The 27,893-nt window shown below is 39.6% G+C and overlaps 3 protein-coding genes across 9 annotated transcripts in view; 1 reads left to right on the top strand and 2 right to left on the bottom strand.

Moving 5' to 3' along the window:
- TTN (titin) overlaps positions 1–13,206 on the top strand; it is a 235,824-nt gene extending 222,618 nt beyond the window's left edge. For all 7 annotated transcript variants that reach the window (XM_042874689.1, XM_042874688.1, XM_042874691.1 and 4 more), the window contains 12 exons: positions 11–313; positions 602–904; positions 1,015–1,599; positions 1,760–2,065; positions 2,157–2,456; positions 2,696–3,271; positions 3,367–3,672; positions 3,769–4,362; positions 4,485–10,423; positions 10,508–10,661; positions 11,513–11,806; positions 11,936–13,206. In XM_042874689.1, the coding sequence (XP_042730623.1) occupies positions 11–313; positions 602–904; positions 1,015–1,599; positions 1,760–2,065; positions 2,157–2,456; positions 2,696–3,271; positions 3,367–3,672; positions 3,769–4,362; positions 4,485–10,423; positions 10,508–10,661; positions 11,513–11,806; positions 11,936–12,234 (9,959 nt within the window). In that variant the 3' untranslated portion in view covers positions 12,235–13,206. The remainder of the gene's footprint in view (positions 1–10; positions 314–601; positions 905–1,014; positions 1,600–1,759; positions 2,066–2,156; positions 2,457–2,695; positions 3,272–3,366; positions 3,673–3,768; positions 4,363–4,484; positions 10,424–10,507; positions 10,662–11,512; positions 11,807–11,935) is intronic.
- Positions 13,207–15,696: 2,490 nt separating this feature from the next.
- Positions 15,697–27,893, bottom strand: part of PLEKHA3 (pleckstrin homology domain containing A3) — a 14,779-nt gene continuing 2,582 nt past the window's right edge. The window contains exons 2-8 of the mRNA XM_042875051.1: positions 26,707–26,823; positions 25,499–25,654; positions 22,695–22,831; positions 20,457–20,621; positions 19,436–19,479; positions 18,897–19,009; positions 15,697–17,621 (exon numbers count right to left, since the gene is read on the bottom strand). Of these exons, the coding sequence (XP_042730985.1) occupies positions 17,494–17,621; positions 18,897–19,009; positions 19,436–19,479; positions 20,457–20,621; positions 22,695–22,831; positions 25,499–25,654; positions 26,707–26,823 (860 nt within the window). The 3' untranslated portion in view covers positions 15,697–17,493. The remainder of the gene's footprint in view (positions 17,622–18,896; positions 19,010–19,435; positions 19,480–20,456; positions 20,622–22,694; positions 22,832–25,498; positions 25,655–26,706; positions 26,824–27,893) is intronic.
- The window catches only part of PJVK (pejvakin), an 18,515-nt gene continuing 17,358 nt past the window's right edge, over positions 26,737–27,893 (bottom strand). The window contains exon 7 of the mRNA XM_042875047.1: positions 26,737–26,823. The gene's annotated coding sequence lies outside the window, so the exon portion shown is untranslated. The remainder of the gene's footprint in view (positions 26,824–27,893) is intronic.

Raw genomic sequence — 27,893 nt, 5'->3', positions numbered from 1 at the left:
CTTTTTACAGGTATCCCTGGCCCTCCTGGCACTCCAGAAGTGTTTGATGTCTCTCGAGATGGTATGACATTAACTTGGCATCCTCCAGATGATGATGGTGACTCTCAGATTACTGGTTATATTGTGGAACGCAAAGAAGTTAGAGCAGATAGATGGATTCGTGCAAACAAAGTTCCAGTCACTATGACTCGTTACCGTTCCACTGGGTTGGTTGAAGGATTAGAATATGAACACCGCATCACAGCAATCAATGCAAGAGGTGCTGGGAAACCCAGTCGTCCTTCCAAGTCTGTTGTTGCCAGGGATCCAATTGGTAAGTAATTTCCTACATAGATTAAGCATATTATGGCAGAATGGAATGGAAAGTCACTCTTTTTAGTAATTTGAAAATTTATCTGCATATGTTTATGAACAGCAGAGGAGATTCTGACTGGAAGGAACCAAGAAAAAAGTATTAGTGAAAATCTTTTCTTCCAAGTTTCCCTATATAAATCCTATAGTGACTACATACAGATCTTATGCTGGAAGTTAGTATTTGTTATGTGTTTTAAATCTTCATAAAGATGATCTTACTGAGCCCTCATGTGGTCTTCTCTTCCAGCTCCTCCAGGGAAACCTCAGAATCCAAGAGTCACTGACACTACAAGAACATCTGTCTCTCTGGCTTGGAGTCCACCGGAAGATGAAGGTGGCTCTAAAGTCACCGGCTACTTGATTGAGATGCAGAAGGTAGATCAATTTGAATGGACCAAATGCAATACCACTCCCACCAAGATTCGTGAATACACTTTGACACATCTACCACAAGGCGCAGAGTACAGATTCCGCGTGCTAGCCTGTAATGCTGGTGGGCCAGGAGAACCTGCTGAAGTGCCAGGAACGGTCAAAATTACAGAAATGCTTGGTAAGACACTTCACATCTTAACTCCTATTGAAACCCATCCTAAAGAAATATTTAGCTAAAGTGTATACCTGTAAAACACACGTGGCCTGAGATGTTAATTTTCTTTACAGAATATCCTGACTTTGAACTTGATGAAAAATACCAGGAAGGTCTCATGGTGAGACAAGGTGGAGTTATCAGGCTTACAATACCCATTAAGGGTAAGCCCATTCCGGTATGCAAATGGACCAAAGAAGGACATGACATCAGCAAAAGGGCCATGATTGCAACCTCCGAAACTCACACAGAACTTGTGATCAAAGATGCAGAAAGAGAAGATTCTGGCACCTACGATCTGGCACTTGAAAACAAGTGTGGCAAAAAAGCTGTGTATATTAAAGTCAGAGTGATTGGCATTCCAAATCCACCAGAAGGGCCTCTTGAGTATGATGATATACAAGCTCGTTCTGTCAGAGTAAGCTGGAGACCTCCTACAGATGATGGTGGTGCAGATATACTAGGTTATGTTGTTGAGAGACGAGAAGTACCAAAGACTGCCTGGTACACTGTTGATTCTAGAGTAAAAGGGACATCTTTGGTGGTGAAAGGTCTAAAAGAAAATGTGGAATATCACTTCCGTGTTTCTGCGGAAAATCATTTTGGCATTAGCAAATCTCTCAAATCTGAAGAACCAGCTGTACCAAAGACACCGCTGAGTAAGTCCCCATTTTAAATCTTTTAAAACTTTTTTTAATGACTACTGCTTGCTTACTTACATTATGCTTCTACAAGTGCAATAGTATGTGCAAACAGTTGAATGCTATGGCTTTATTATTTCTACTAATCATGTTCTTATTATTATCTTATTATTATCAGATCCTCCGGAGCCTCCAAACAACCCACCTGAAGTGCTTGATGTCACAAAGAGTTCAGTTAACTTGTCCTGGTCCAGACCTAAAGATGATGGTGGTTCTCGTGTAACTGGGTACTACATTGAACGTAAGGAGACATCTACAGAAAAATGGGTCCGGCATAACAAAACGCAGATCACTACTACAATGTACACAGTCACGGGACTTGTTCCAGATGCTGAATATCAGTTCCGTGTTGTTGCTCAAAATGAAATTGGTGAAAGTGAAGCAAGTCCTGCTTCTGAACCAGTTGTATGCAAGGATCCATTTGGTAAGAAAAGTTTGCATTAATAGATCTTGTGAAGAACAATTTAGTAACATTCAGAAAGGAATTTTATTTCTGTATATTTTGCAATTTTCAGACAAACCAAGCCAACCTGGAGAAATTGAGATCACTTCAATATCGAAGGACAGCATTACAATGGAATGGGAACGACCTGAAAGTGATGGTGGCAAAGAGATCCTTGGATACTGGGTTGAATATCGACAGTCTGGAGAAAGCACCTGGAAAAAATGCAATAAAGAACTCATCAAGGACAGACAGTTTACAGTAGGAGGTTTATTGGAGGCCACAGAATATGAATTCCGTGTTTTTGCAGAAAATCAGACTGGCCTCAGCAGACCTCGAAGGACTGCTATGGCAGTGAAAACTAAATTAACATGTAAGCAAAAAATACACTGTCATATTTGCTGCAATACTGCTGTGATGTCATGTGTCATAAACCACAGTGATACACTGACTGTGCTTTACAAATTATTTGCCAACAGGACTGTCCTAAGGCACAGTCCAGTTGTTCAAATGTAAGAGGCACAAGTGTAAATGAAGGTTAAATTTCAGTAAATAAGAATAGAGGAACATTTCATGTTAATTGTCATCCTTTTTATTTTTTCTTTCTTTTAGCTGGAGAAGCACCTGCCATAAGAAAAGAAATGCAGGATGTTACAACTAAACTGGGTGAAGCAGCTCAGCTGACATGCCAGATTGTTGGGAGACCTCTTCCTGATATTAAATGGTACCGCTTTGGCAAAGAATTGGTGCAGAGCCGAAAATACAAAATGTCATCTGATGGACGCAACCATACACTGACAGTATTAACAGATGAACAAGAGGACGAAGGTCTCTACACTTGTATGGCTACCAACGATGTCGGAGAAATTGAAACTAGTGGCAAGCTATTGTTGCAGGCTCCTCCTCAGTTCCATCCTGGCTTCCCATTGAAAGAGAAATACTATGCTGGTGCTGGTGGCACTCTCCGCCTTCACGTTGTGTATATTGGCCGACCAGTACCAGCAATAACTTGGTTCCATAGCAACAAACCTCTGAGAGGATCCGAATCAGTTACTATTGAGAACACAGAGCAGTATACTCATCTTGCAATTAAGAACGTCCAGCACAAAACTCATGCTGGGAAGTACAAAGTGCAACTCAGTAACACGTTTGGAACAGTTGACACCGTACTTAATGTGGAAATACAAGGTAAAGAATTCTGTTTTCGGTGTATTTGTGGAATATTTTCTAAAATACTGAGTAGCAAAAGAAGAACTAAAAAGATGCTGCTTTCTGTTTTACAGATAAGCCAGATAAACCAGAAGGGCCGATCGTTATAGAATCTGTACTAAAGAACTCTGTGGTGATTAGCTGGAAACCACCAGAGGACGATGGAGGTGCTATGATAACAAATTACGTCATAGAGAAACGTGAAGCCAAGGAAGGAGCAGAATGGGAACTTGTATCTTCAAGCATTTCAGGCACAACTTGTAGAATTGTTAATCTAACTGAAAACGTAGGCTATTATTTCCGTGTTTCTGCTCAGAATACATATGGAATTAGTGAAGCACTGGAAGTCTCATCAGTTGTCATTATGAAGCCTCCATTTGGTAAGTGAACACCAAAATATCCAGTTCAGTATGCCTGTGTAATTACTAGGGCAAGTTCACTTCACTTCAATGTTTGAATCTCTTTCTTCTTTACAGAAAAACCGGGACAACCTGGTCAGCCAGTTGCAAGTGCTATCACAAAAGATTCTTGTGTTGTCTCATGGAAGCCACCTGCAAGTGATGGAGGTGCAAAGATCAGAACATACTATCTTGAGAAGCGTGAGAAGAAACAAAACAAGTGGATTTCTGTAACAACAGATGAAATTCGTGAAACTGTATTCTCTGTGAAAGACCTTATTGAAGGCCTTGAATACGAGTTCCGTGTAAAATGTGAAAATCTAGGTGGTGAAAGCGAGTGGAGTGAGGTATCACAACCAGTCATTCCAAAATCTGATGTACCAATTCAAGCTCCGCATTTCAAGGAAGAACTAAGAAACCTGAATGTGAAATTTCAAGCTAACGCCACATTTGTCTGCAAAGTCACTGGTCATCCTAAACCAGTCGTCAAATGGTACAGGCAGGGCAAAGAAATCATGCCGGATGGTGAAAAGATCAAAATACAGGAATTCAAGGGTGGATACCACCAGCTAATCATTACAAATGTAACAGATGATGATGCCACAGTATATCAAGTTAGAGCTACCAATCAAGGAGGATCAGTGTCTGGCACTGCCTCTTTGGATGTTGAAGGTAAATGAAGGGTCTCAATTCCCAAGACAGATTCTTGTTAAATTTTGAGCAGTCAGATTGTTGGTGCTCTTCTCAGGTGTTTTTGCTCATGTGTTGTTTTTTCCTTCCTCTTTTTGTTCCAGTTCCTGCAAAGATTCACTTGCCCAAAAACCTGGAAGGTATGGGAGCCGTTCATGCCCTCCGAGGGGAAGTAGTGAGCATCAAGATCCCATTCAGTGGCAAGCCTCCCCCTGTGATCACATGGCAGAAGGGACAGGATCTCATTGATACTAATGGACATTACCAAGTCATTGTTACAAGATCATTCACATCTCTTGTTTTCCCAAATGGTGTTGACAGAAAAGATGCAGGTTTTTACATTGTTTGTGCCAAAAACAGATTTGGAATTGATCAAAAAACAGTTGAATTAGATGTGGCTGATGTGCCTGATCCACCAAGAGGTTTGAAAGTAACAGACATTTCGAGGGATTCAGTCAACTTAACCTGGATTGAACCAGCCACTGATGGTGGGAGCAGGATCGTAAACTACATTATTGAGAAACGTGCTACAACAGCAGAGCGATGGATTCGTGTTGCACAAGCTCGTGAGACACGATACACAGTAGTGAACCTATTTGGCAAGACCACCTATCAGTTCCGTGTAATTGCAGAAAACAAGTTTGGCCAAAGCCAGCCTTCTGAACCTACTGATCCAATTATAACAAAGGAAGATAAGACTAGAGTAATGAACTATGATGAAGAGGTTGATGAAACCAGAGAAGTCACCACAGCTAAAGCTGCTCACTATTCTACGAAGGAACTGTACGACAAATACATGATTGCAGAAGAGCTTGGACGTGGGCAGTTTGGCATTGCACACCGCTGTGTTGAGGCAGTTTCAAAGAAGACTTACCTGGCTAAGTTTGTCAAAGTAAAAGGTGCTGACCAAGTTTTGGTAAAGAAAGAAATTTCTATTCTAAACATTGCTAGGCACCGAAATATCCTGTATCTTCACGAATCGTTTGAGAGCCTTGAAGAATTGGTCATGATCTTTGAATTCATTTCGGGAGTCGATATCTTTGAAAGAATCAGCACAGCTTCATTTGAACTGAATGAAAGAGAAATAGTAAGTTATGTACGCCAGGTCTGTGATGCACTAGAATTCTTACATTGCCACAGCATTGGACATTTTGATATCAAACCAGACAATATTATTTATTTCACAAGAAGGAGCTCTGTAGTTAAAATTGTCGAATTTGGTCAAGCCAGACAACTGAAGCCTGGAGACAGCTTTAGACTCCAGTTCACTTCACCTGAATATTATGCACCTGAAGTACATCACCATGATCTGGTCAGCACAGCAACTGACATGTGGTCAGTTGGTGCTCTAACCTACATACTTCTCAGCGGCATTAATCCTTTCATTGCTGAAACAAATCAACAAGTTATTGAAAATATTCTAAATGCTGAATACAATTTTGATGATGAAGCATTCAAAGACATAAGCATTGAGGCTATGGACTTCATCGATCGCCTGTTAGTAAAGGAAAGAAAAGCTCGAATGACAGCTGCTGAAGCACTTAATCACACGTGGCTTAAACAGAAAACAGAGAAGACCAGCACTAAAACCATCAAGACCTTAAGACACAGGCGTTACTACCACACTCTAGTAAAGAAGGAGTGGAACACAGTTGTGTCAGTAGCCCGTATTTCCTGTGGAGGTGCAATTAGATCTCAGAAAGGTGTAACAGTGGCCAAAGTTAAAGTTGCTCCAATAGACATTGGTCCCATTGCTGGGCAGATAAACCATGCTGCTGCAGAAGAAGGAGGGCATGCCAAATACGTGTGTAAGATTGAAAACTATGATCAGTCCACACAGGTCACCTGGTACTTCGGTATGAGGCAACTAGAAAACAATGAGAAATATGAAATCAATTATGAAGAAGGTGTGGCAACAATGTATGTCAAAGATGTTTCTAAATCAGACGATGGAACCTACAGATGCAAGGTTGTAAACGACTACGGTGAAGACAGCTCTTATGCAGAACTTTTTGTTAAAGGTGTGAGAGAAATGTCTGAGCACTACAGATGTAGAGCTGTTAGGAAAGTGAAACGTCGGGTTGATGCAATGAGACTCTTAGAGCGTCCACCAGAATTTACTTTGCCTTTGTATAATCGCACTGCATATGTTGGAGAAAATGTCAGGTTTGGTGTAACTATAACAGTCCACCCAGAACCTCGATTGACGTGGTTCAAATCGGGCCAGAGAATCAAACCTGGTGATGACGATAAGTATACTTTTGAATCAGACAAAGGTCTTTACCAACTCATCATCAATAAAGTCACTGAAGAGGACGATGCTGAATACAGTATTATAGCACGCAATAAATATGGGGAAGACAGCTGCAAAGCTAAGCTGACTGTGATTCCACATCCACCTCCAGCAGATACTACACTGAGGCCAATGTTTAAAAGGCTGCTGGCCAATGCTGAATGCCAAGAAGGCCAAAATGTCAGTTTTGAGATCAGGGTATCTGGTATACCAAAGCCGACACTGACATGGGAGAAAGATGGTCAACCTCTATCCTTTGGTCCTAACTTTGATATAATTCATGAAGGTTTAGATTACTATGCTTTGCATATCAGAGATACTTTACCAGAAGACAGCGGTTATTACAGAGTTACTGCTACAAACAGCGCTGGATCTACAAGCTGCCAGGCTTATCTAAAAGTCGAACGCCTGAAATATGTCAAGCGTGAGTACAAGACTGAAGAAGAGCGGGAGAAGCATGTACAAAGGCAAATTGACAAGACCTTAAGAATGGCAGAGATCCTTTCTGGGGTTGAAGCTGTTCCATTGACACAAACTGCACAAGAGGCTCTCAGAGAAGCTGCTATCTTATACAAACCAGCTGTCAGCACTAAGACTGTCAAAGGTGAATATGAAATCAAGAAAGAAGAAAAGAAGGAAGAAAGAAAACTTCGTATGCCGTATGAGATTCCAGAGCCTCGCAAACATGTGAGCACTACTCTTGAGGAAGATCAGACCATTAAACACTTTGTGCCTCTGTCAGATATGAAATGGTACAAGAGGCTGCGAGACCAGTATGAAATGCCAGGAAAACTTGAGAGAACTGTTCAGAAACGCCAGAAACGCATACGTCTTTCCAGGTGGGAGCAGTTCTACGTGATGCCACTGCCACGCATTTCTGATCAGTATAAGCCTAAATGGCGCATACCAAAGCTAACACAAGATGATCTTGAAACTGTGAGACCAGCACGTCGGCGTGCACCGTCTCCAGATTACGAATTTTACTACAGACCAAGGAGGCGGTCACTTGGTGATTTATCTGATGAGGAATTACTCCTGCCTATTGAGGACTATTTAGCCATGAAGAGAACTGAAGAGGAAAGACTGCGCCTCGAAGAAGAGCTCGAGCTAGGCTTTTCTGCTTCCCCACCAAGTAGAAGCCCTCCACGCTTTGAGCTGTCTGCGCTTCGGTACTCGACTGCAGGAACACAGGTCCAGTCAGAGGAAGAAAGAAAGAGAGAGCTGAGGTATTCCAGCTACCATATCCCAACTAAAGCTGACACAAGCGCAAGCTATGCAGAGCTACGTCAGCGCTATGACAGAGCTGCCTACAGACCCCCCAAACAAAAGCAAAGAATAATGGCTGAAAGAGAGGATGAAGAATTGCTCCGTCCTGTTGGCGCTACTCAAAAACTCTCTGAGTACAAGAGTGAGCTGGAATATATGGCAGAAGAGGAAAAGAGCAGACTTAGGAGAAGGAGGGAAAGAGAAATAACTGAGATCACATCAGAAGAAGAAGAAGAAATAGAAATGGTGCAACATGTTCACAGGGAATTTTCACCTCCTTCCAGATTACTAAGGAGAAGAAGATCCCTTTCTCCAACTTACATTGAGTTGATGCGCCCTGTATCTGAATTAATTAGACCCCGTTCACGACCTCCCGAGGAAAGTGAAAGAAGATCCCCAACACCAGAGAGAACTCGACCACGTTCACCTAGCCCGGTTTCTACTGAAAGATCACTCTCTCGGTTTGAAAGGATGGCAAGATTTGACATCTTTTCTCGATATGAGTCCATGAAATCTGCTTTGAAAACACAGAAAACTATGGAAAGGAAATACGAAGTCCTAACTCAACAGCCTTTCACCCTTGACCATGCTCCTCGCATCACCCTGAGAATGCGCTCACACCGTGTGCCATGTGGCCACAACACCAGGTTTATTCTGAATGTCCAGTCAAAGCCAACGGCTGATGTGAAGTGGTACCACAATGGTATTGAGCTCCAGGAGAGCAGTAAGATACACTTCTCGAATACCAGCGGGGTATTAACACTGGAAATTCTCGACTGCCATATTGATGACAGTGGAACATACAGGGCTGTATGCACAAACTACAAAGGAGAATGTTCTGATTATGCAACCTTAGATGTTACTGGAGGAGATTACACTACATACTCTTCCCAGCGGAGAGATGAAGAAGTACCAAGGTCAATTTTACCTGACCTGACAAGAACAGAGGCATATGCAGTCTCATCATTTAAGAAAGCATCTGCTACAGAAGCAAGTTCCTCAGTAAGAGAGGTCAAATCAGAAGTGTCAGCAACAAGAGAGTCACTTCTATCATATGAACACCACGCTTCTTCTGAAGAAAAAATCACTGCCTCAGAAGAGAAATCACTGGAAGAAAGGACAGTACGTAAGGCATTTAAGAGCACTCTGCCAGCAACAATCCTTACAAAACCGCGGTCAATCACAGTTTCCGAAGGCGAGACTGCAAGATTTTCATGTGACGTTGATGGTGAACCAGCACCAACAATAACATGGGTCCGTGCGGGTCAACCTATTGTTTCTTCCAGGCGCTTCCAAATAACACGGACACAGTACAAATCTACTTTTGAAATTTCTTTGGTCCAGATTTCAGATGAAGGAAGTTACACTGTTGTGGTGGAAAACTCTGAAGGAAGACAGGAAGCGCACTTCACTTTGACCGTTCAAAGAAAAAGAATCCCTGAAAAAGCAATTACGTCACCTCCGAGAGTCAAATCTCCTGAGCCTCGTGTAAAGTCTCCAGAGCCAGTTAAGTCTCCTAAACGAGTGAAATCTCCCGAACCCATCAGTGCCCACCCAAAAGCCAAGTCACCACCTGGAGACAAAACAGCACCAGTGGAGAAATTACCAACTGCGTCTCCTCCAAAGATAAAAGAGCTACTGAAAGCAGAAACCCTTGGAGATAAGGTGAAGTTATCCTGTGCAGTTGAAAGTAGTGCTTTAAGCGTCAGGGAAGTGGCTTGGTATAAAGACGGCAAAAAACTGAAAGAAGACCGTCATTTCAAGTTCCATTATGCAGCAGATGGCACATACGAGCTCAAAATCCATGACCTCACAGAATCTGACAAAGGAGAATATACTTGTGAAATTATGGGAGAAGGAGGTATTTCAAAAACTAGCTTCCAGTTTACCGGCCAAGTATTTAAAAATATCCATTCCCAGGTACGAAGTGTCTCTGAAACTCATAAATCAGCTGAGAAAGGAGATGATGTACTTACTGTTTCTACCCACAAGAAATCATCAGTGGCAGCTGAAGAAAAAGCAGCAATTGAAGAAGTCATTAAAAAGTCAATTGTTACTGAAGATGTCAAACAATTGAAAGCAGAAGTTAGAGCTTCTTCGACTCAAATGACCGTGTCTGAAGGGCAGAAAGTGACTTTGAAAGCCAACTTTCCTGGTGCCTCTGAGGTAAAATGGGTGCTAAATGGAATGGAGCTAAGAAATTCAGATGATTACAGATACGGCATTTCTGGAAGTGATCACACACTAACTATCAAGAAGGCTAGTAATAAAGATGAAGGTATACTCACCTGCGAAGGTAAAACTGACGAAGGTGTTATGAAATGCCAGTACGTGCTTACCTTGTCCAAAGAGCGCTCAAACGAACCAGCATTTATCATGCAGCCGAAGTCTCAAAATGTCAATGAAGGACAAGACGTGTTGTTCACCTGTGAAGTTTCTGGCGATCCTTCTCCCGAAATTGAATGGCTTAGGAATAATCAACCTGTAAGTATTAGTTTTTTATGTTCACTTGAAAACTTAGAATTCTTCACTGAACTGATCTTAATGAAACAATTTTATCCTCCACAGATTGCTGTTTCATCACATATGAGAGTGACTCGCTCTAAAAACACTTATTCTCTTGAGATTCGGAATGCTGCAGTGAGTGACACTGGAAAATACACAGTTAAGGCTAAAAATTACCACGGGCAATGCTCTGCTACAGCCTCTTTGACTGTATTCCGTAAGTTCATTTTCTGCATCGTGTGTTGACATTAACGGGGTCTTTTTGCTGTGGTATGTCTACTAAAAGGATTTTTGATAAAAGCCAGCAAGGTTGATACAGGTATTTTAACACGTTGCTATTTATTATGTGTATTTGATATATCCACAAAACTAAAGACCATTAGAAATGGTCTTTAGAAATGAAAAATCTTCAGAGCGCCCACAGAGAAGCATACAGATGTTCTTTCATAGCCCTAGATGAGTGTTAACAGAAAGCTGAACATTTCTTCTAGGCTAAGACCTTGGTGCTGGCAAGCACTTTTTCCTGAATTACTAACAGAACCTCATCCAATGAAACAAAATAATCCTATGTTGAAAACCGTTATGGTACCTTACAAACCAGATTTAAGATTTTATTGGCTGAACAAGGACATCTCTGTTCCTAGCACCATGGGGTTACTATGATTTGCTTGGATGACTGCGCTTGGGCTTAAAGGAAAGCTGCAGTAGCTGATCGTTTCTACAACTATGAACTGAACGCACAGTTTCTCATTCTAATAATGGCTTTATTAGGAAATAGTGTGTTGACGATCTATTTCTTAAGTATGTCTTTCCCTTCCACCTGATACAACCTAGCAACCATTCTGTTTCCTACTTGTTTCATTTCCAAATTAGCGTTTTTGTAACTTGGGCATCTTGAAACAAACAATTTTACACAATTATACTCTCCATTGCAGTTTTCCAATGAAAGCAAACTGAGCTAAGCTGTCTGTCTGTTCATTTCTGTGAAATTAACCATATAGACTGCATGACTTCCTTAGTTAATGTGATGTTATTGGTTTTTCCTTCTATGTTTGTGATGCTCCTCAGCTCTAATTGAAGAACCTCCAAAGGAGGTAGTATTGAAGACAAGTGGCGACGCAAGCATGCACGAAAGTTTTTCTTCTCAATCCTTTCAAATGGCTGCTTCTAAACAAGAGGCTTCATTCAGCAGTTTCAGCAGTAGCAGCATGACTGAAACGAAATTTGCAAGCATGTCTGCCAAAAGCATGTCCTCCATGAAAGAATCCTTTGTAGAGATGAGCTCCAGCAGTATTATGGGGAAATCTAGTATGGCTCAACTGGAAAGTTCAACTAGTAAGATGCTTAAATCAGGTGTGAGAGGTGAGCAATGTATTACTGGTAGAGTTAATGCTTTGAATATCCTGAAATAGTCCTTGAAGTAAACCTGCTACACCTCACAAGTTTAGTGGAAACAAACTAACTTGGTATTTCTTCTCCTGTTTTGTAAAGGAGTACCACCAAAAATTGAAGCTCTGCCATCTGACATCAGTATTGATGAAGGAAAAGTTCTCACATTATCTTGTGCTTTTTCGGGTGAACCTGCTCCTGAAATAACGTGGTACTGCAGAGGGAGAAAAATTACCAGTCAGGACCAGCAAGGCAGATTCCACATTGAAACTAGTGAAGATCTAACCACCCTGATCATCATGGATGTCCAGAAGAATGACGGTGGAATTTACACTCTGAATTTAGGAAATGAATTTGGTACCGATTCTGCCACTGTGAATATTAATATTCGATCAATTTAGAAAGCTTGATCTGTATTATTTACACTTGTCTTTTTACAAGTGATTAATATATGGACTGATCTGTAAATATTAAAAAAAAATATTTTTGTACCTACCTGAATGAGACAAAGTCCAGAGATATACGTTATGACTTATAGTCATTATTGACCTAAGAATTTTAAACACTTTTTTCACTGACATGTACATACTGTATATAGCCGAAGTTAACGGTTATGAAGTTTTGTACCATTTGTTTTACGACATTTTGAAATGTAACTTTTGGAATTAACAGTTGGTAGGAGAAAGTTTCCTGGCAAACGACTATCCTGCTCAACATTTAACTAATTTTTGTGCCTCAACTCATTGTTGATGTTTAAGAATGCCTCAACAGGTAGAGGGGCTCCCTGTTGAAGATTACCTACCACCAAGAGAGGATACTGTGCATAGTATTTCATACATGCACAAATAATTATGTTGAATCAGAAATGTAAGGCACTAGTGATATTTACATTTACCCTCCTGTAAGTATTACTTTAATGTTTTACATTGGATCTGATTATGTCATAATTTCCATACCTGACTGACAATTTCTGAACAAAGTGCAAGCGGCCAGCACTTTGTTCGCCCACTGTTTGGGTGCTGCTTCTGACACACTGACTGCCTGAATGGCTTTAAAAAAGTAACATCACCTGGCCATCCCCATAATCAACAAAGCCATTTAGGTACTCAAGTGCAGCAGCAGTACCAACTCTTGGAGGTTTGTAGGGTGCAGTGATTGAGTTTGTGTAGTAGTATTAGACACTTAGTAGTCACTTACAGGCAACTAAGCAGTGAACCACAGTTTGAAAACAAGCTGTTGTTATATCAGGTATTGCCCTGCACTTCAATTTGCTGTAGTTCTTCTAATGTAGTATTAAATCTAATTGTTAGATGTTGAACCTCCTTGAGATAGAATTGTTCATTTAAAATAAAGCATGCTTTCTGCACCTTAAAGTCTGTGTTTGTTTGGTGTTTTGGTTTGAGTATTTAAACCCCTTCGCGGGTTCACTTTTTTCCATAGGAAAAAAAATCGAAACAATTATAAACTAGCTGGGCACTATTCATAGAACAGTGAACACTGATACCACAGTGAAGTTAATCACAGAATGGCCCAGGTTGGAAGGGACCTCAAGGATCACGAATCTCCAACCCCCCTGCCACATGCAGGGCCACCAAGCTCCCCATTTAATACTAGACCAGGCTGCCCAGGGCCCCATCCAGGGACGGGGCATCCACAACCTCTCTGGGCAGCCTGTTCTAGCACCTCACCACTCTCATAGTAAAGAACTTCCCCGACATCCAACCTAAATCTTGCCTCCTTCAACTTAACAGCAGGACAAGAGGAAATAGTTTTATTTACCCTTTCAAAGAGTTGACTCCTCTCCTGTTTCTAGGCTCCCTTTTGGTATTGAAAGGCTGCAATGAGGTCACCCTGCAGCAGCCTTTTCTCCAGGCTGAACGAGCCCAGCTCCTTCGGCCTGTCTTTGTAGGGTAGGTGCTCCAGCCTCCAGCTCATCTTTGTGACGCTCCTCTGGCCCTCTCCAGTCTCTCTCTGTCATTTTTGTACTGGGAGCTTCAGACCTGGACACAGTATTCCAGATGGCGCCTTACCGGAGCAGAGTAGAGAGGGACAATTGCTTCCTCTCTTCTGATGGAGCCCAGGATATCATTTGCTTTCTGAGCTGCAAGAGCAAGAAAAGAACAAGTCTCACCTGAAGGAAAAAACATGCCTAGATGTGCCTTCAAAGCTAGGGCCTTGCTTGTGCAGCACACAGTGAGGTGCTAAACACCTTCAAGATCCATGCTAGGTCAGCCTGTGTGGGTTACCAGAAACACAATAAGTAGCACCATTCACCAACTGGCAAAACTTACCTTGCTTCTCAGTAGGCTATGCTAGCTTAGTGTTGTACAGCACTAAGAGGACTACATTGCTGCTAGACTCCCACCTGTAATCGCCTATGGAGCAAGCTCAGCACTGCAAGGGAGTCACGTAGTCAGAGACAAAATGACCTGAATTTCAGCTAATAATCCTCCATTTAGCTAATAAATGGAGGTTAAAATACAAAAGAAAGCTACGTTTTGGATCATGACAAGATCAAGACAGTTGGTAGTGATAGAAATAGGCACGTTTAGAAACAATGACAAAGAATCTGAATGTGTGGTACTTTCCCTTAGAGACAGCAGTAAAAGAGATCAATATTTGATAACTGATCAAAAAAGAGATCAGTTCGCTACTGGAAATTCAGTCTTCAATTGTCTCTACTGAATCTAAACATTTTTACTATATCAAGCTGCAAGCAGTTCATGTAGTAGTATAAGCAAGTTAGTTCTGTCTGCAAGCACATCTAACTTTAAGCAGATGACTAACTCATATGCCTCAAATAGGATTTCAATAATGTACTTACCGAATTTGCTGGAGTACAGTTTTAATAGATAACGTGACACGCTGCTGAGCCTGTGTCCACAAGACAGTGAAGTTAACACTAAAACTGAGTGTCACTTTCATAAAACATCCCAAAACAACAGCAATTTTCATGACTAAGCATTCTCTAAATAAAAATAAGAAAATGAAGAATGAATGTCCAAAATTATTTACTTCCTCCATTCAGGTATTAATTCACTAATTATGTAACTTTTGTTATGAAGGTCAGCTCCCATTCCCCACAAAAAAGAGCAATACAATTACGCATTTCTAGTTAGCTTTCCCCTGGACCTAGAAGCAAAAATATAATATATAATATTTTTTATAATTTTATTATATATATATTTCATATTTTATATTATATATATATATATATATTTAGTATATATCTTACACACCTGGCCCACTCTGGTTCTAGCTTAGTACAATTTTTCAGAATGACTTCTTAGCTCCTAATGCCAAAAGTACTATGGTATATCATCTTCACTCATTTCACTTACTTAAACACACTTTAGGATTTCAGCCATAGTGCAGAAGTATACTAAAAAACAAACAAACAAAAAAAAAGCTGATTTACCTTTAGCAAGAATATGTTGCACATATACTAAAAGATATCTATCATTCCCGCTTTAGTCACATGGAAAAAAAACAAGAGAGTTCTGAAGTAATTAATTACAGGGAGCCGTTATACTTGAATCTAAACATTACAACTTTTATCTAACCAATCATACCTAAAATATTTATCAGCAGTATTTTAAACACTGATTTACAACTACATGTACTGATCAGTGTCAGGGAAATGTTTGCACAGAGTCCAGACTATTTATTTTCTCTGGAGGAGCTGAAAGTCAGAAACAGACTCCCATTAAAGTGACATGTACTTACCATATATATGTACTTACCGTATATATGTACTTACCATATATATGTACTTACCATTACATTGGAAAAAACTTGAGTGAAATTTCAGTAGGCGTTTCTAAACCAATATATATGATTCAACAGAACACCCAAATACATCATTTACTTCTCTGAACGCTGTTTTTTTTAATACTTGCTTTTACAATTGCCTTAGGTGTCACACAGAATACATAAAAGCAAACATTTAGGAAAAAAAAAGTAGAAGCATGTGTGGCTGATATGCAAATGACAGGTGCATGAAAACTGGCAGAACTGAGCACAAATGACAGCACTGAGCTGGAAGCCATTAATAACTTCATTCAAATGAGACTTTCCGTTCCCTCTGACAACCAACAGAATGGTTTAAAGACTGGTAGCCTACACAAGCAACAGTTTATGCTTTTTCCTCAACGTTTGGATCTATTTTGATTTAGATGAATCAATATTCCAGAAGTTTATAATGAAACCTTCAAATCCAACCCTATCTGTCTTTTCCAAACTGCTTCAATACCACCAAATTATTCATAAACACCAGAGGAAGACGACTTAGACCAAATTAAAGAAGATTTGATTACAAAAAACAGATTTTGGTATGTGCTCAAGTACAAAAAAACCCTGTGCATTTATTTAGGAATTGTGTAAATGAAAAACAGTAAATGGCTTGCTTAAAGTGCTCTACAGCTAAGACTTCATAAACCAAGCTTATCTTTAAATGAACACCAACCCTCCCCCCTATGCCAAAAGCTTACAATGCTAACGCTAGCAACCTTATGGATTAAGGTGCTAGTAGGCACTGTTATACTATATTATACTACTCATGAATTACTGAGTATCAGAATCTGATCTCACTTACAGTTAACGCAGATTTACACTGATGTAAATGAGAGCAGAATGCATCTCCTGGTGTACACCATCCTGAAACGACATGAAGGAATCACCAAAACAGAAGCTCCCTTTGTATAAATATGTCACAAATAAAATATGTCCAGATACAGATACACCTATCCATACCAACAGCAGCTTCATGGTCTAATAGTTCAGCTCTTACTTCTACAAGATGTGTTTTCAGCAAAGTATTACATGAGCAGAGTATATATTAGAAGTGCTGCATTAGCTACTTGTGATGCTACACACACCAGAAACAATTTATGCCCATTTTGAAACCTTTAGTAGATTTTTGTATCTTTAGTAGTGAAAGTAGGTAAAAAAATTTTGATGCAAAAGAAGAATAAATAAATACAATTATTAAATATCCAATGCTTGATACAAATGCTTCATATTAAGTTATTTGTATACTTTTTTTTTTTTTTTAAATAGAAAAATACATGAAATATTTCTACTCTCATTGGCTAAAAACAAGGACCAGATTATATATACCCTTGTGTTTTTAAAGAAGGCAATGTCAACTACCATCATGCTGCTAGAATAGATTCGTTAATGCCCAGTCCCACAGTCCTTACTCAGGCAAAAAAAAGCCCCAGCAGGGCCATCAAAGCTCCAGACAGACTGCTTATACAAATGGTCAGCAGGCACAAGCTGCACTTTCTCCAAAAAGGAAAAAAAAGAAAACACAAAACAAAACCTCTTTGCTAAAGTTTATAATCTGCAGGTTTACTACTGTATCAGTCAGACCTTCAAACTTTTTATAAAGAGCAACATTTACAAATGTAGATGTTTATCTTTTAAACCATCATTTGTTCCAAAAAAATGCACATTCAAACTGTGAAATATTAGGAAAATACTCTTGCAAATAAACTATATAAAGATAAAATACACTTCAAAGATATTTTTCAGGTTATTCTATAAAGTGCAGAGAAATCCTTCTAAAAAGGGAAATTACTACTTCCTATAATAACAATATAATTACAGCAGCCTTTGCATAGCATTTTTTATAGAAAATTTAAACACTTTCAGCTTCTTCAGGAAGAAAAGGATGAGAGACTCCCTTCCAGGTCAGATCTTTCATTTGATATCAATCTATTTTCTTCTGGAATGGTTGATGACACCAGATTCCCATTTACAGCATTTCCAGGGCAGTGAGCAGATCCTATGAAGATATCAAGAAGAATTAAATTTCCAATTAAAAATCCCTCACCCAATCTGTCAGTTATTCTACTTGTTAAGTCTTTGCTATTCATAAGGAATGAGATGCATAATTACTCTGGACTTCTAAAAGATTTCCATCAGTATCACACACAAGGATGATGGATATAATGAATGTTCACCTAGTATACATCTAGTACCTTTTTAAAACAATTAGTATTGAATTTGGAGGACAGCTATCTGTGCAGACAAATACCGTATGACAAAGATTTATTATAGAAAGAAAAACACTGTTTATATACACGTTTAATAACACGTTTATATGTGTATATATACGTATATGTGTATATGTATAATACACGTTTAATTAAAACAATTTCTATTATTAAAATTAAATTGATGACTTCTGCAAGTTGAGCATTGTTAGACTGCCTGTCAGGAAAGAGGAAAAGCTAGGATAACTAGAAAACTCTGGTGTAAGCAGGAAGAAGAATTTTCAGCAGTCCTGGAAAGAGTTAGGCTTGGTGAAGAAGGTCCAGATGTTAACAACCAAATCAAGACTGATGTGCAGCCACATTAGCAGAGAAACACAGAATGGAGTTTAAACCAAGTTTATCAGCTTGGGATCGATGGTGGCAGATCCTAAGCTGGTGGCAGGTGACTGAGGCAAAAGTAGCTGTCATTCCACAATATGTGAGCATCAGAAAACCAAGGAAATGGTGTGGAGGTGCAAATATTTGTGCCATGATAGCATAAAAGCATTAGAACCTCTCTGGGCTCACACATGCTCTCAGCACTGCACAGGCCTCAGGTTTTTTCAATCCAAGTGACGCACTAGGTATTCCAGAAGAAAGCAAGACTAAACCAGAACTAGCCAAGTTAAAAGTCTTCCTGAGAGGAGTTACGACAGAGTCCAAAGGACAGCAAGAATCAAGATTGAAAAACCACAGAACCAAATACTAACTCAGTAGGGCCCATTAAACCAGGAGAGACTACTGTTTAGTACAAACACTCCTGTTTTGGTTAGATCTCCATTTTAGATTACAAGCAGTCCTACTCACTTCAATACTTCAGCTTCAGCTGTAAGATTCTTATCAATATGAATGAAAACCAGAGAAATCAGTTACATAATACAGGTGCTTCAATCTGTAGTGTAGGAAATGTATAACCAAACCTTTTCCCTTGTACTGACATCAGCACTACAATACTTGACATAAACAGGGTAATAAATTCTACAGAAAGATAGAAAAGAAAACAACCATCCCTCTTCCAAACTTACTCTGAGAATCTTCCAGGGGAGTGTCACTGTAAGATTCTGTATCTGAGTATGTTCTTCTGCGTTGCTGTGATAACCGATGGAGGGAAATTGGTTCTTTCACAGAGTGATTATCCCTATAAACAAAATGAGTTATATTAGTATGAAAAATCTGTAAGAACCCAAATTTGAAAACAACTTTGACTATAGATTTGTTGTTCAATCATGTTTTTCACTATACTAACACAGAAATGACCTGGTCAACAGAACATCCTTGATTTTCATAATTTTAAAGCCTGAAAATTGAAATTAAAAAAATGCAGTTTGTTGTTTGCATGCAGAAGAAAATAGTTCAAAAATTCGAAAGATTAACCCAAAAAACAATGGTAACACTTCAGGCTACATGTCTAAATTTATGAAGTTAGCAGAAGTCATTTGCATGAAGTTTCTAGCATGAATAAATATTTACAGAGCAAGTAACAGACACAGCAACACTTCAATTTTAGTGCTAGCAGGTTCTGCAAGGTGTTTTCAGAAAAAAATCTAATGGAATAGAAAAGTACCTCTCTGAATAACAAGGACCAGGATGGCTAATGGAACGCTTCATCTAGGAAAACAAAAAAAAGTCACAAGTTGTTTACAGGAATGATTCACACTGACATTAATTTATACTTTATTTACAGCCTCACAAAGAGGACGGGTGATTTTCTTTTAATTAAAAACAACTTTTGTTAAAAACAAAGCAAAACACAACAAAACCTGTTTTAACTCTAAAAAAGGAAAAAAAAAAAAATAAAATGGATTGCCACCAATGCTAAAGCATTCACACAGGAAATGCAATTTAACCAAAATATGTGATAAACAGAAATAGTGAGGTAGTCTTCTCCCCCCCCCTACCAAAAGACCATTTAAATTCTGCCACACAAAGCCAAAATTCTGTCCTTTGATTCTTTGTGGTTCTTCTGACACCACTGCCAAACTTTTACATATGAACAGTATTACTTTAAATAAATAAACTGGAAGATAAATAGATTGGAAGAAGATAAGGAGATAAGATCAAAGCGCAAATAAAGGGAATCCCACAACAAAAAGCTACAACACAGCCCATCTTAGAATCTACGTATGCAATTAATGAGATATTTAAGACAATTCTGCATATACTGTCCTCCTAAAAGAAACAATTAGTAATGAACAATTATGCAAGCAGTATCTTTACAATTATTTACCTTTTTGATAAACAAGATTATATTACACTAATATAAACATTTTTGAATGACATACATTGAAAGATATGTTATACTGCTGAAGTGCTTCTAGTATTCAAATCTCAGTAATTTCATGGATATCTCAGTATAGGATCTTGATAGGTATGACAAATTACTCTGATTACATAAAGGCTAGAAAACAAAGACTGGAAACAGAGAAGTATTGATTTACTAAATATTTAAAACCAGCACTGAACATAGCAGAGTCAAGATTCCATCTGCTGACATCAAAGCACACAGCAATACTTTTCTACCATTTTTCTTCCCATAAACAACAACATGACCCTTAGAGAAAAAAAGCATTTTAAAAGTGTCTAACCATTTGGACAGGTGATGGCGACACAGGAGAAACTAAGGGATCGGGATGAGGCAGCTGGAACATTTCTGGCTTAAACTTGGCATTAGCAATCTTCACGCATTCTTCAAGTGTTGTGATAAACGTATTACACGTGGCACTAAGCAAGGAAGAGGCTTCATTCATGTTCTGAAAGCAAATGAAAGCAGAAGTATAAGCAAGAAAAAAGACAAACACAATTTTCCCATACACCCACTAAATTCCATCCTTACTATTAAGACCTAACAGTAATTTAGAATCACAGAATCCTTAGAGTTGTAAGGGACCTATAAAGGTAATCTAGTCCAACTCCCCTGCAATGAACAGGGACATCCACAGCTAGATCAGGTTGCCAGGGGTGTGATCCAGCCTCACCTTGAAAGTCTCCACAGGGATCGGGCATATGTCACGGACATAGACTGATCTAGTCAACTCCGTGACAGGCATCCACCACATCTCTGAGCACCCTGTTCCAGTGCCTCACCACCCGAGTTATCAAAGATTTTTTCCTTATAGATAACCTAAATTTAACCTCTTTGAGCTTGCAATTCATTCTCCCTTGCTATATCGCCACAGACCTTGCTAAAGAATCTGTCCCCTTCTTTCCCGTAGCTCCGCTTTGGATATTGAAAGGCCACCACAGGGACTTCTCCACTCCAGGCTGAACAGTCTCAGCTCTCTCAGCCTATGCTCATAGGAGAGGTGTTCCATCCCTTGGATCACTTTTGTGGCCCTGCTCTGGATATGCTCTAACAGGTCATGCCTTTCTAGCACTGGATTCCACATCTGGACACAGTATTCCAGGTAAGGCCTCACCAACACAGAGTAAAAGGGCAGGATCACCCTTTTTGACCAGCTGGCTATGTTTCTTTTGATGCAGCCTAGGATCCAATTGGTTTTCTGGGCTACAAGGATGCATTGCTGGCTCATGTCCGGCTTCCCATCCACCAGTATCCCCAGGTCTTTTTCACCAGGGCTGCACACAATCTTTTCACCCCCCAGCTTGTATTGATGGAGAGGGTTGCCTCAACTCAGGTGCAAGATCTTACATTTGGACTTGCCGAGTCTCATGATCAGGTGGCCAGTAGAAGACAAAAATCACAAGGCTCCCTTTGCTGCCTTGGTCTCTAACTGTCACCTAACGGCTTTTGACTTGCTCACGACTATTCTTTCGGGAAGCTCTTCACATGCTATTCCTTTTCTGACACAGATAGCAACACCCCCTCCCCTCCTTCGTTGCCTGTCCCTTTTGAACAGCTTGTAGCCATTGATAGCCATGCTCCAATCATGGGAATCATCCTACGAGGTTTTGGTGACAGCAACTATATTGCTGTTTTCTAGTAGCACAGTATCTTCCAGATCCTCCTGTTTGTTTCCAAAGATACATGCATTGGTGTAGACACTTCAAGCTGGACAGCTGGTCTTGTCATCTCCTTAAAGAATAACTCCTAAATTCCTTCTAATTATTTCCCTTGATTTTCTCCATTGCCTTCTATCACCCCAGCAGTCACTGCCTCATCATCATACCATTTGTCTGGACTGCAGTTTTGCCAGCACCTCTCAAAGAAGCGGGTCCTTCAATGCCCCTTCTAGTATCTGTCCCTCTAATATAGCTATGCCATTCCACACCTTATCAATGGAAGGGAAGGCTCACTTCCCCTGCCCCCCATCCTCCTTTGAAACTCTTCCAATCAGCAATACAGCAATGATAGTGGAGTGGCACAATCCTAGGCTAGAGCAAATGAAAACAAGTCCAAACGCAGCAGCCGTGGACACAGAAACAAAGGAAAGAATTACTGCTTATCTTTGGAATGCCTCATGCAGAAAGGCAGGGACCTCCAGCAAGATACCCTTGCCTCTACTGCCAACCCTTAAATGAGGTCTGGGAAAGAGCAGATCTTGCCTCCATCCCTTCTGGTCACTCACGTGTGTTGCATACACCTGAGCTCTCTTAGGTTGATCCTGCCTTCCCACCAGGTGCTCAATCACCGGTTCAGGCTATGACTTAGCACTTCCCCTACAAACGCTATTATATTTTTACTAGTAGCAGATATAACAGGTCTTCTGTCCTTTTAACCAGTATTAGTATTACGTAGACACAGGCATTCAAAAACTGAGTTGAAGTTAGATCTCCCAAAATTATGAAGAAGGGAAAAGAACGTAAGTTGTCAGTGGAACCTTAAGCAGAATAAGGTACCTAATACCATTACAGACATTCAATACCTCAATGCTGGGAGGAGAGCAAGTCTCATCATGGTGAACAAATTCTTGTATTGTATGAACTTGCTGCATCAGAAGATCACAGTAGAGACGAAGTTCAGACATTTTGGTTTTAAGAGATTCAGTGGTCTCACTTATTTCTGTAAGAAAGAAAGGAAATATCAACTTACAGCATAATAATTGCTTAAACTATCATTACTTACTGGAAACTTAGGTACAGATCTTTCACAGCGGTACAAGCGCAGAGTGCAGTCTGTGTTCAATTAAAATGGCATGGAAGGTAGAGTGCAGTAGACTACAACCAAGTTCTTTGATCTATAGTAGTTCCATAGGTAGCCTTAGGCATCACCAACTTCAAGAAAACCCGATGGACTGACTCTAAGAAAAACAATACCAGTATGGAGACTTGGTGGCATCAATCTGTCTACCTGCTACTCCTGGGCCAAAACTCTGCCATCCGTTTTACAAAATGCCACCCTTTAGCAAACTCTGCTCATTATAATACCAAAACACACCTCCATTCCAAAAGCTACCTGCCTCCAAGGTGCAAACAAAAAGCAAAGCACAAGAATTTTATGCCAATCAGAACAAAGTAATGTAATGACTAGAGCTACTCAAGCTCCATCTGCAGAGTAAGAAATGCTAAAAAAATTTGGCTTAAGAGAGTGGGAAGATAAGGAAGATACGTTTGCAGACAAGTGAGAGACAGACTATCTCTGATTCCTAGAATCAGTGAGCTGAAACTCTTTTCCCCACACCATAAGGTTGCCTACTGGGTAAGGTTCACACACTCAGCTATGTTGAGCACTTCCTCAGGAAACTTTGTAATCTGTATAGAGTTAGTTTTATAATTTAGTGTGCTTGTGGCCAGGCTGCATTACAACTAGTTATTCCGTGTGCATTGCATTGTTTCTGATTAGCCTCACACACTTTGCAGACAGTGAATTAATCACCAGCAATCTAAAAGCACCCGTTATCTGTTGCTAATAAACTGCACAATATAAGTGATTTAGCTGTATGGGGCCAAAAGGTTGTAAACATGGAACACCACTAGACAATTAGTTTGTACTTTTGGTAACTGATGCTGCTTTAAGGACAATCAGAAAGAAGCATATAACAAGAAAATAAAGTTGAAATCTGTCTCAACTACAGTGCAATATAGACAAAAAAGTCACTAAATGAAAATTTAGCAGACTGCAGAAATGGTTACAACAAAACAGCAAAAATACTGCACAGAAAATAAAAGCAATTAGACCGGCAGCAGCTGAAATTAAATGGCTTCATAACCACTACAAACACCACAGTCGTAACAGTAAGTTGCTGATGCTTCTCGCAATGGAAGAGGTCAAGAAGGTAATCCTTTCCCTCTAGTCAAGGCTTCTGAAATCACATCTGGAGTACTCTGCTCAATCTGGACTCCTCAGTGCAAGAAAGATATGAGCACACTGGACCACATCTGGCAAAGGATTGTGAAAATGATAGGGGACTGGATTCTCTGACATACAAGGAGACAGAGAGGCAGCTGCAAGCGTTAAGGCGTGGGCAAATATGAAGCAGTTTGTAGATAACTCAGTATTTGACAGGAAGATTTGAAGAAGACATAGCCAGACTGTTCTCAGTGACAGGAAAAAACGTAATGGGAAAAAACTGAAACATAGGATATTTCATCCAAGCTTGAGAAAATAGTTTTGTACTATTGTAGTGGACTGTTTTATCAGGAAACTGTAGTATTTCAATCCTTGGAGATACTAAAACTGAGCTAGCTGTGGTCCTGGGCAGCCTGCTGTAACTGAATCTGCTTGAGCAGGTATATACACTATCTCAAGAGGACTCCTCCAGACTCAACTACTCTGTGAAAAGATTTGGAAAGATGAGAATATACTCACATTTGTACACACCTCAGGTTAACCAGGAGAGATCACCTTATTTACATTCTCTTTCTTACATTAATTCCCTTCAAATATTTTGATTTTGGTTTTCATAAGAGGCCTTTAGTCTGATTCAGTAAAGTACTTCTGTGTTGCCTTCCTGTAGTGGAGGCGATTTCATCCAGTGGGTTTTTGGAAGAATTCTCTTCCGTAAAAGGAAACTTAAACAATGCCCACGTATTAAAATTCAGGATGCATTACTATCAAATAGGACAGAGCTGAACACATTCAGAAATTTTAAGAATAAATCATGTGACTGATTTTACACAGAAGTGGTTCTGTGTAGTCTCAAACAGAATAAAGACACGGAGTATCCACTACTGCAGTGTCTGTAAAAATGCATTAGGCAAAAAACTAATGAACATATACACCTTCTCAAAAACAGCCCTGGGAATCAGATATCCAAACTCTATAGACTTTGACTTTAAACTGCTTGTTCCTAACTGCCCACAGTCAGGCTCCTAACCAAACATGGAGTATTTGTTAAAAGAGAAATGATACAAGTTTCTTTGAAGTAAATTGAACTCATATACTCTACTTCATATGATCACAGCAACATTCCTGGAATGCCAAATAGAAACATGGTGCAGGACAAATCTGAAGAAGGCAAAGTAATCCAAATTGAAAAGCAATACAGAAAGGAGAAGCGATAAAGCCTATGAGCAGCAAAATAAAGTCAATAACAGACTACGTAACAGTTCTTTGCATCAGTCATTACCATATCTCAAATACCACGGGGAAATATACCCTACAGATGATTAGAAACGATGACAACTTTTATTTTAAAGACAACAGTGCTGAATTTCTACCACAGTATTTTTGCTATCATTACCTGAAATTGTGCAAAAGTGGTTGGCTTGTGCATGGGAACACACATACCTTTTTCTTTTTTTGTTCTAGTATCTGCTAAACAGGCCTTTGCACTTCCCAGTGCTACCAGCCACCTCTGCCTTTCAGCTGCATTAACTGCTTTCATATAGAAATGCTGTTCCCCTGGGATGATTAACTCCATTCTGGTGTTGTCTGTTGCATGGACTAAAGATATAAAAGAGAAAAAGAAGTTTTAAGAAAACCAAACCAAAGCAAAATCACAAAAACTACAGCTCACACACCCTAACCTGGTAACACTTATTTATTAAATAAAAAGATCTCAAAGCAATATCTCTGTACTGCTGCCAAACAACAGAAAACCCAGAACAGCTCCCTAGTGCATCTTCTTCAAGAGAAAAGGCAGGAGCATCAAACACCGAACAACGCAAACAAAAGGACGTTTCCTTACTGCATTAACAATTCACTGCACATTAACCTGTAGCAACAGCTGCACTCTAACTCTGATCTAAAGATGGCAAACTTAAGAGTTTCATTGCAAGAAGTACTTATAGAGATCTAAAAAGCATTACAGAAGACTAAAAAGTGAATTCATCTCCTCTGCTGTCAGGTCACCCAGCCCTAGAAACAAGAACTGAGGTGGACTCCGCTTACAGTCCATTATATCCATTACTGCGTCTTCAACAGAATACTTTGCTGAGTTCACATTACCAACCACAGTTTCTCCAAATCCACTTCCCACTAGCCATGGACGTAGGAGATAATCAAATCTAGACTTCACCGATCATCCTTCATACACCGTAAGAACAAAACAACAAAAATGACTCAAGAAAACAAAAGACTGAGCATCTCTGCTTTCTAAGCATCTCCCCCCTTTCAGGTTACTGCCACCACTCTTGTGAAAAATAAGCATTTCAGTCCCTTACGTGACTGAAAAGAGGTATAAACAAACAATTAGACTAGGCAACTTCGAGCATAGGCCACATGCACAAAACTATTCAGAACAAAGAAGAATATATTGTGGGTTTTGAATTACAATAATAATTAAAAAAAAACAAAGCTCTGAATGCCCCAAACCTTTTCTTTCATTACCATTTCATAATTCATGCTCGTATCGTTCGTAAACTACAAAGCAATCATGTTGAACTATACATACACAAAAAGAGGAAGGAAAAATCTGTGATGCAAACTGTACATTGGTTGGTCTCTTTCACCTCCCCAACACCTAAAATTTCTTCTAGCAGAAATCCAACTCTTACCTTTTATTTCACACACGGCCATCTTTATACTTCCTTTGCTGCCTTTGCAAACGTCATCCTGTGAATCATAGTACGACAATATCCCATTGTCTAAGACAAACCACCGAGGCTGCCAACCTGGCAAGATCAAAAACATGAAAAAGGAGGTTTAGTTTAATTACTAAATTGCAAATCAAATGCATCTCTTTGGCTGTTAAATCTTTTATAAACGATGCAAACATTATAGCAATCCCATGACACAACAGGAAATAAAGTGTCTGTGGTCTGAAGACAAGAGCTGCTCTATCATCACACCAGTATTATAAAGCTAATTCATTCCCATTCTTTTTGAATGAAAGATTGGCAGTATTTCAGTTTCTACTACTTTCCATTCTACTGCAGAATGAAATTTTAATTTAGCCACTAACTAATCCCATTTTGAAGGGATACTTCTGAAGAAACATCTTTGTCCAAATGCATTTTTCAGGTATCCTTCCTTTAGATTGTAGTCATAGAAATAACTGCCATCACAAGTGCCACATTCAGTCTCCTCTACCTACTGTACTTCAGTGAAAAGGTTTGCATGCCACACTTGACCACTGACACACCACTGCCTCTGAAGGTAGCTCAGCTCCACTGCTCAACAACTTAATGTCAAGCACTGTACAGGGAACTGAGATGCAGCTTATATTACGTAGAGTCCATTTGCAAGGACAGATTACACCAACCCCACTCAGATTTTCACCAGCTTTGCATCAGCAAACCTATTTCATGATCACTGACCTTATTCTGCTATAAAACTGAGCAGTTTATACAGGAATCTCTGAGAACTCTACAGAGCATTATGACAAATAGAAATGCTAATATATTTTAACCCACTAGGGCCCATGACAACAATTCTATTTATTTCTCTTAGAGCTGTTTTATAAAACTCAATGCTCAGTAGAAAGGGTATCATATTTCTCAATGCTATCAAACAATATTTTTGCCTAGCAAATTACCTTTCTTTCTAAAACCAACACAGAACTTAAGTATTCCTTGAGAGCTTGGACCCATTATAGGCTGTATCAGCTAGGCAATATGAACAGATGATCCCTCTATTTTACAACCTGAGACCACATTTCTAATTTCCTGTTCAGTTTTGATGGGACAGGAGTAATGTATGGCCAAGGCCTCAACACATTTGGTGACACAACGATGTGGTCTTT

The sequence above is a fragment of the Lagopus leucura genome, unplaced genomic scaffold (assembly GCF_019238085.1).
Source record: "Lagopus leucura isolate 7727_CA_CO unplaced genomic scaffold, USGS_WTPT01 Super-Scaffold_100012, whole genome shotgun sequence".
Taxonomy (NCBI): Eukaryota; Metazoa; Chordata; class Aves; order Galliformes; family Phasianidae; genus Lagopus; species Lagopus leucura.
This window is presented reverse-complemented; position numbering and strand designations above follow the sequence as displayed.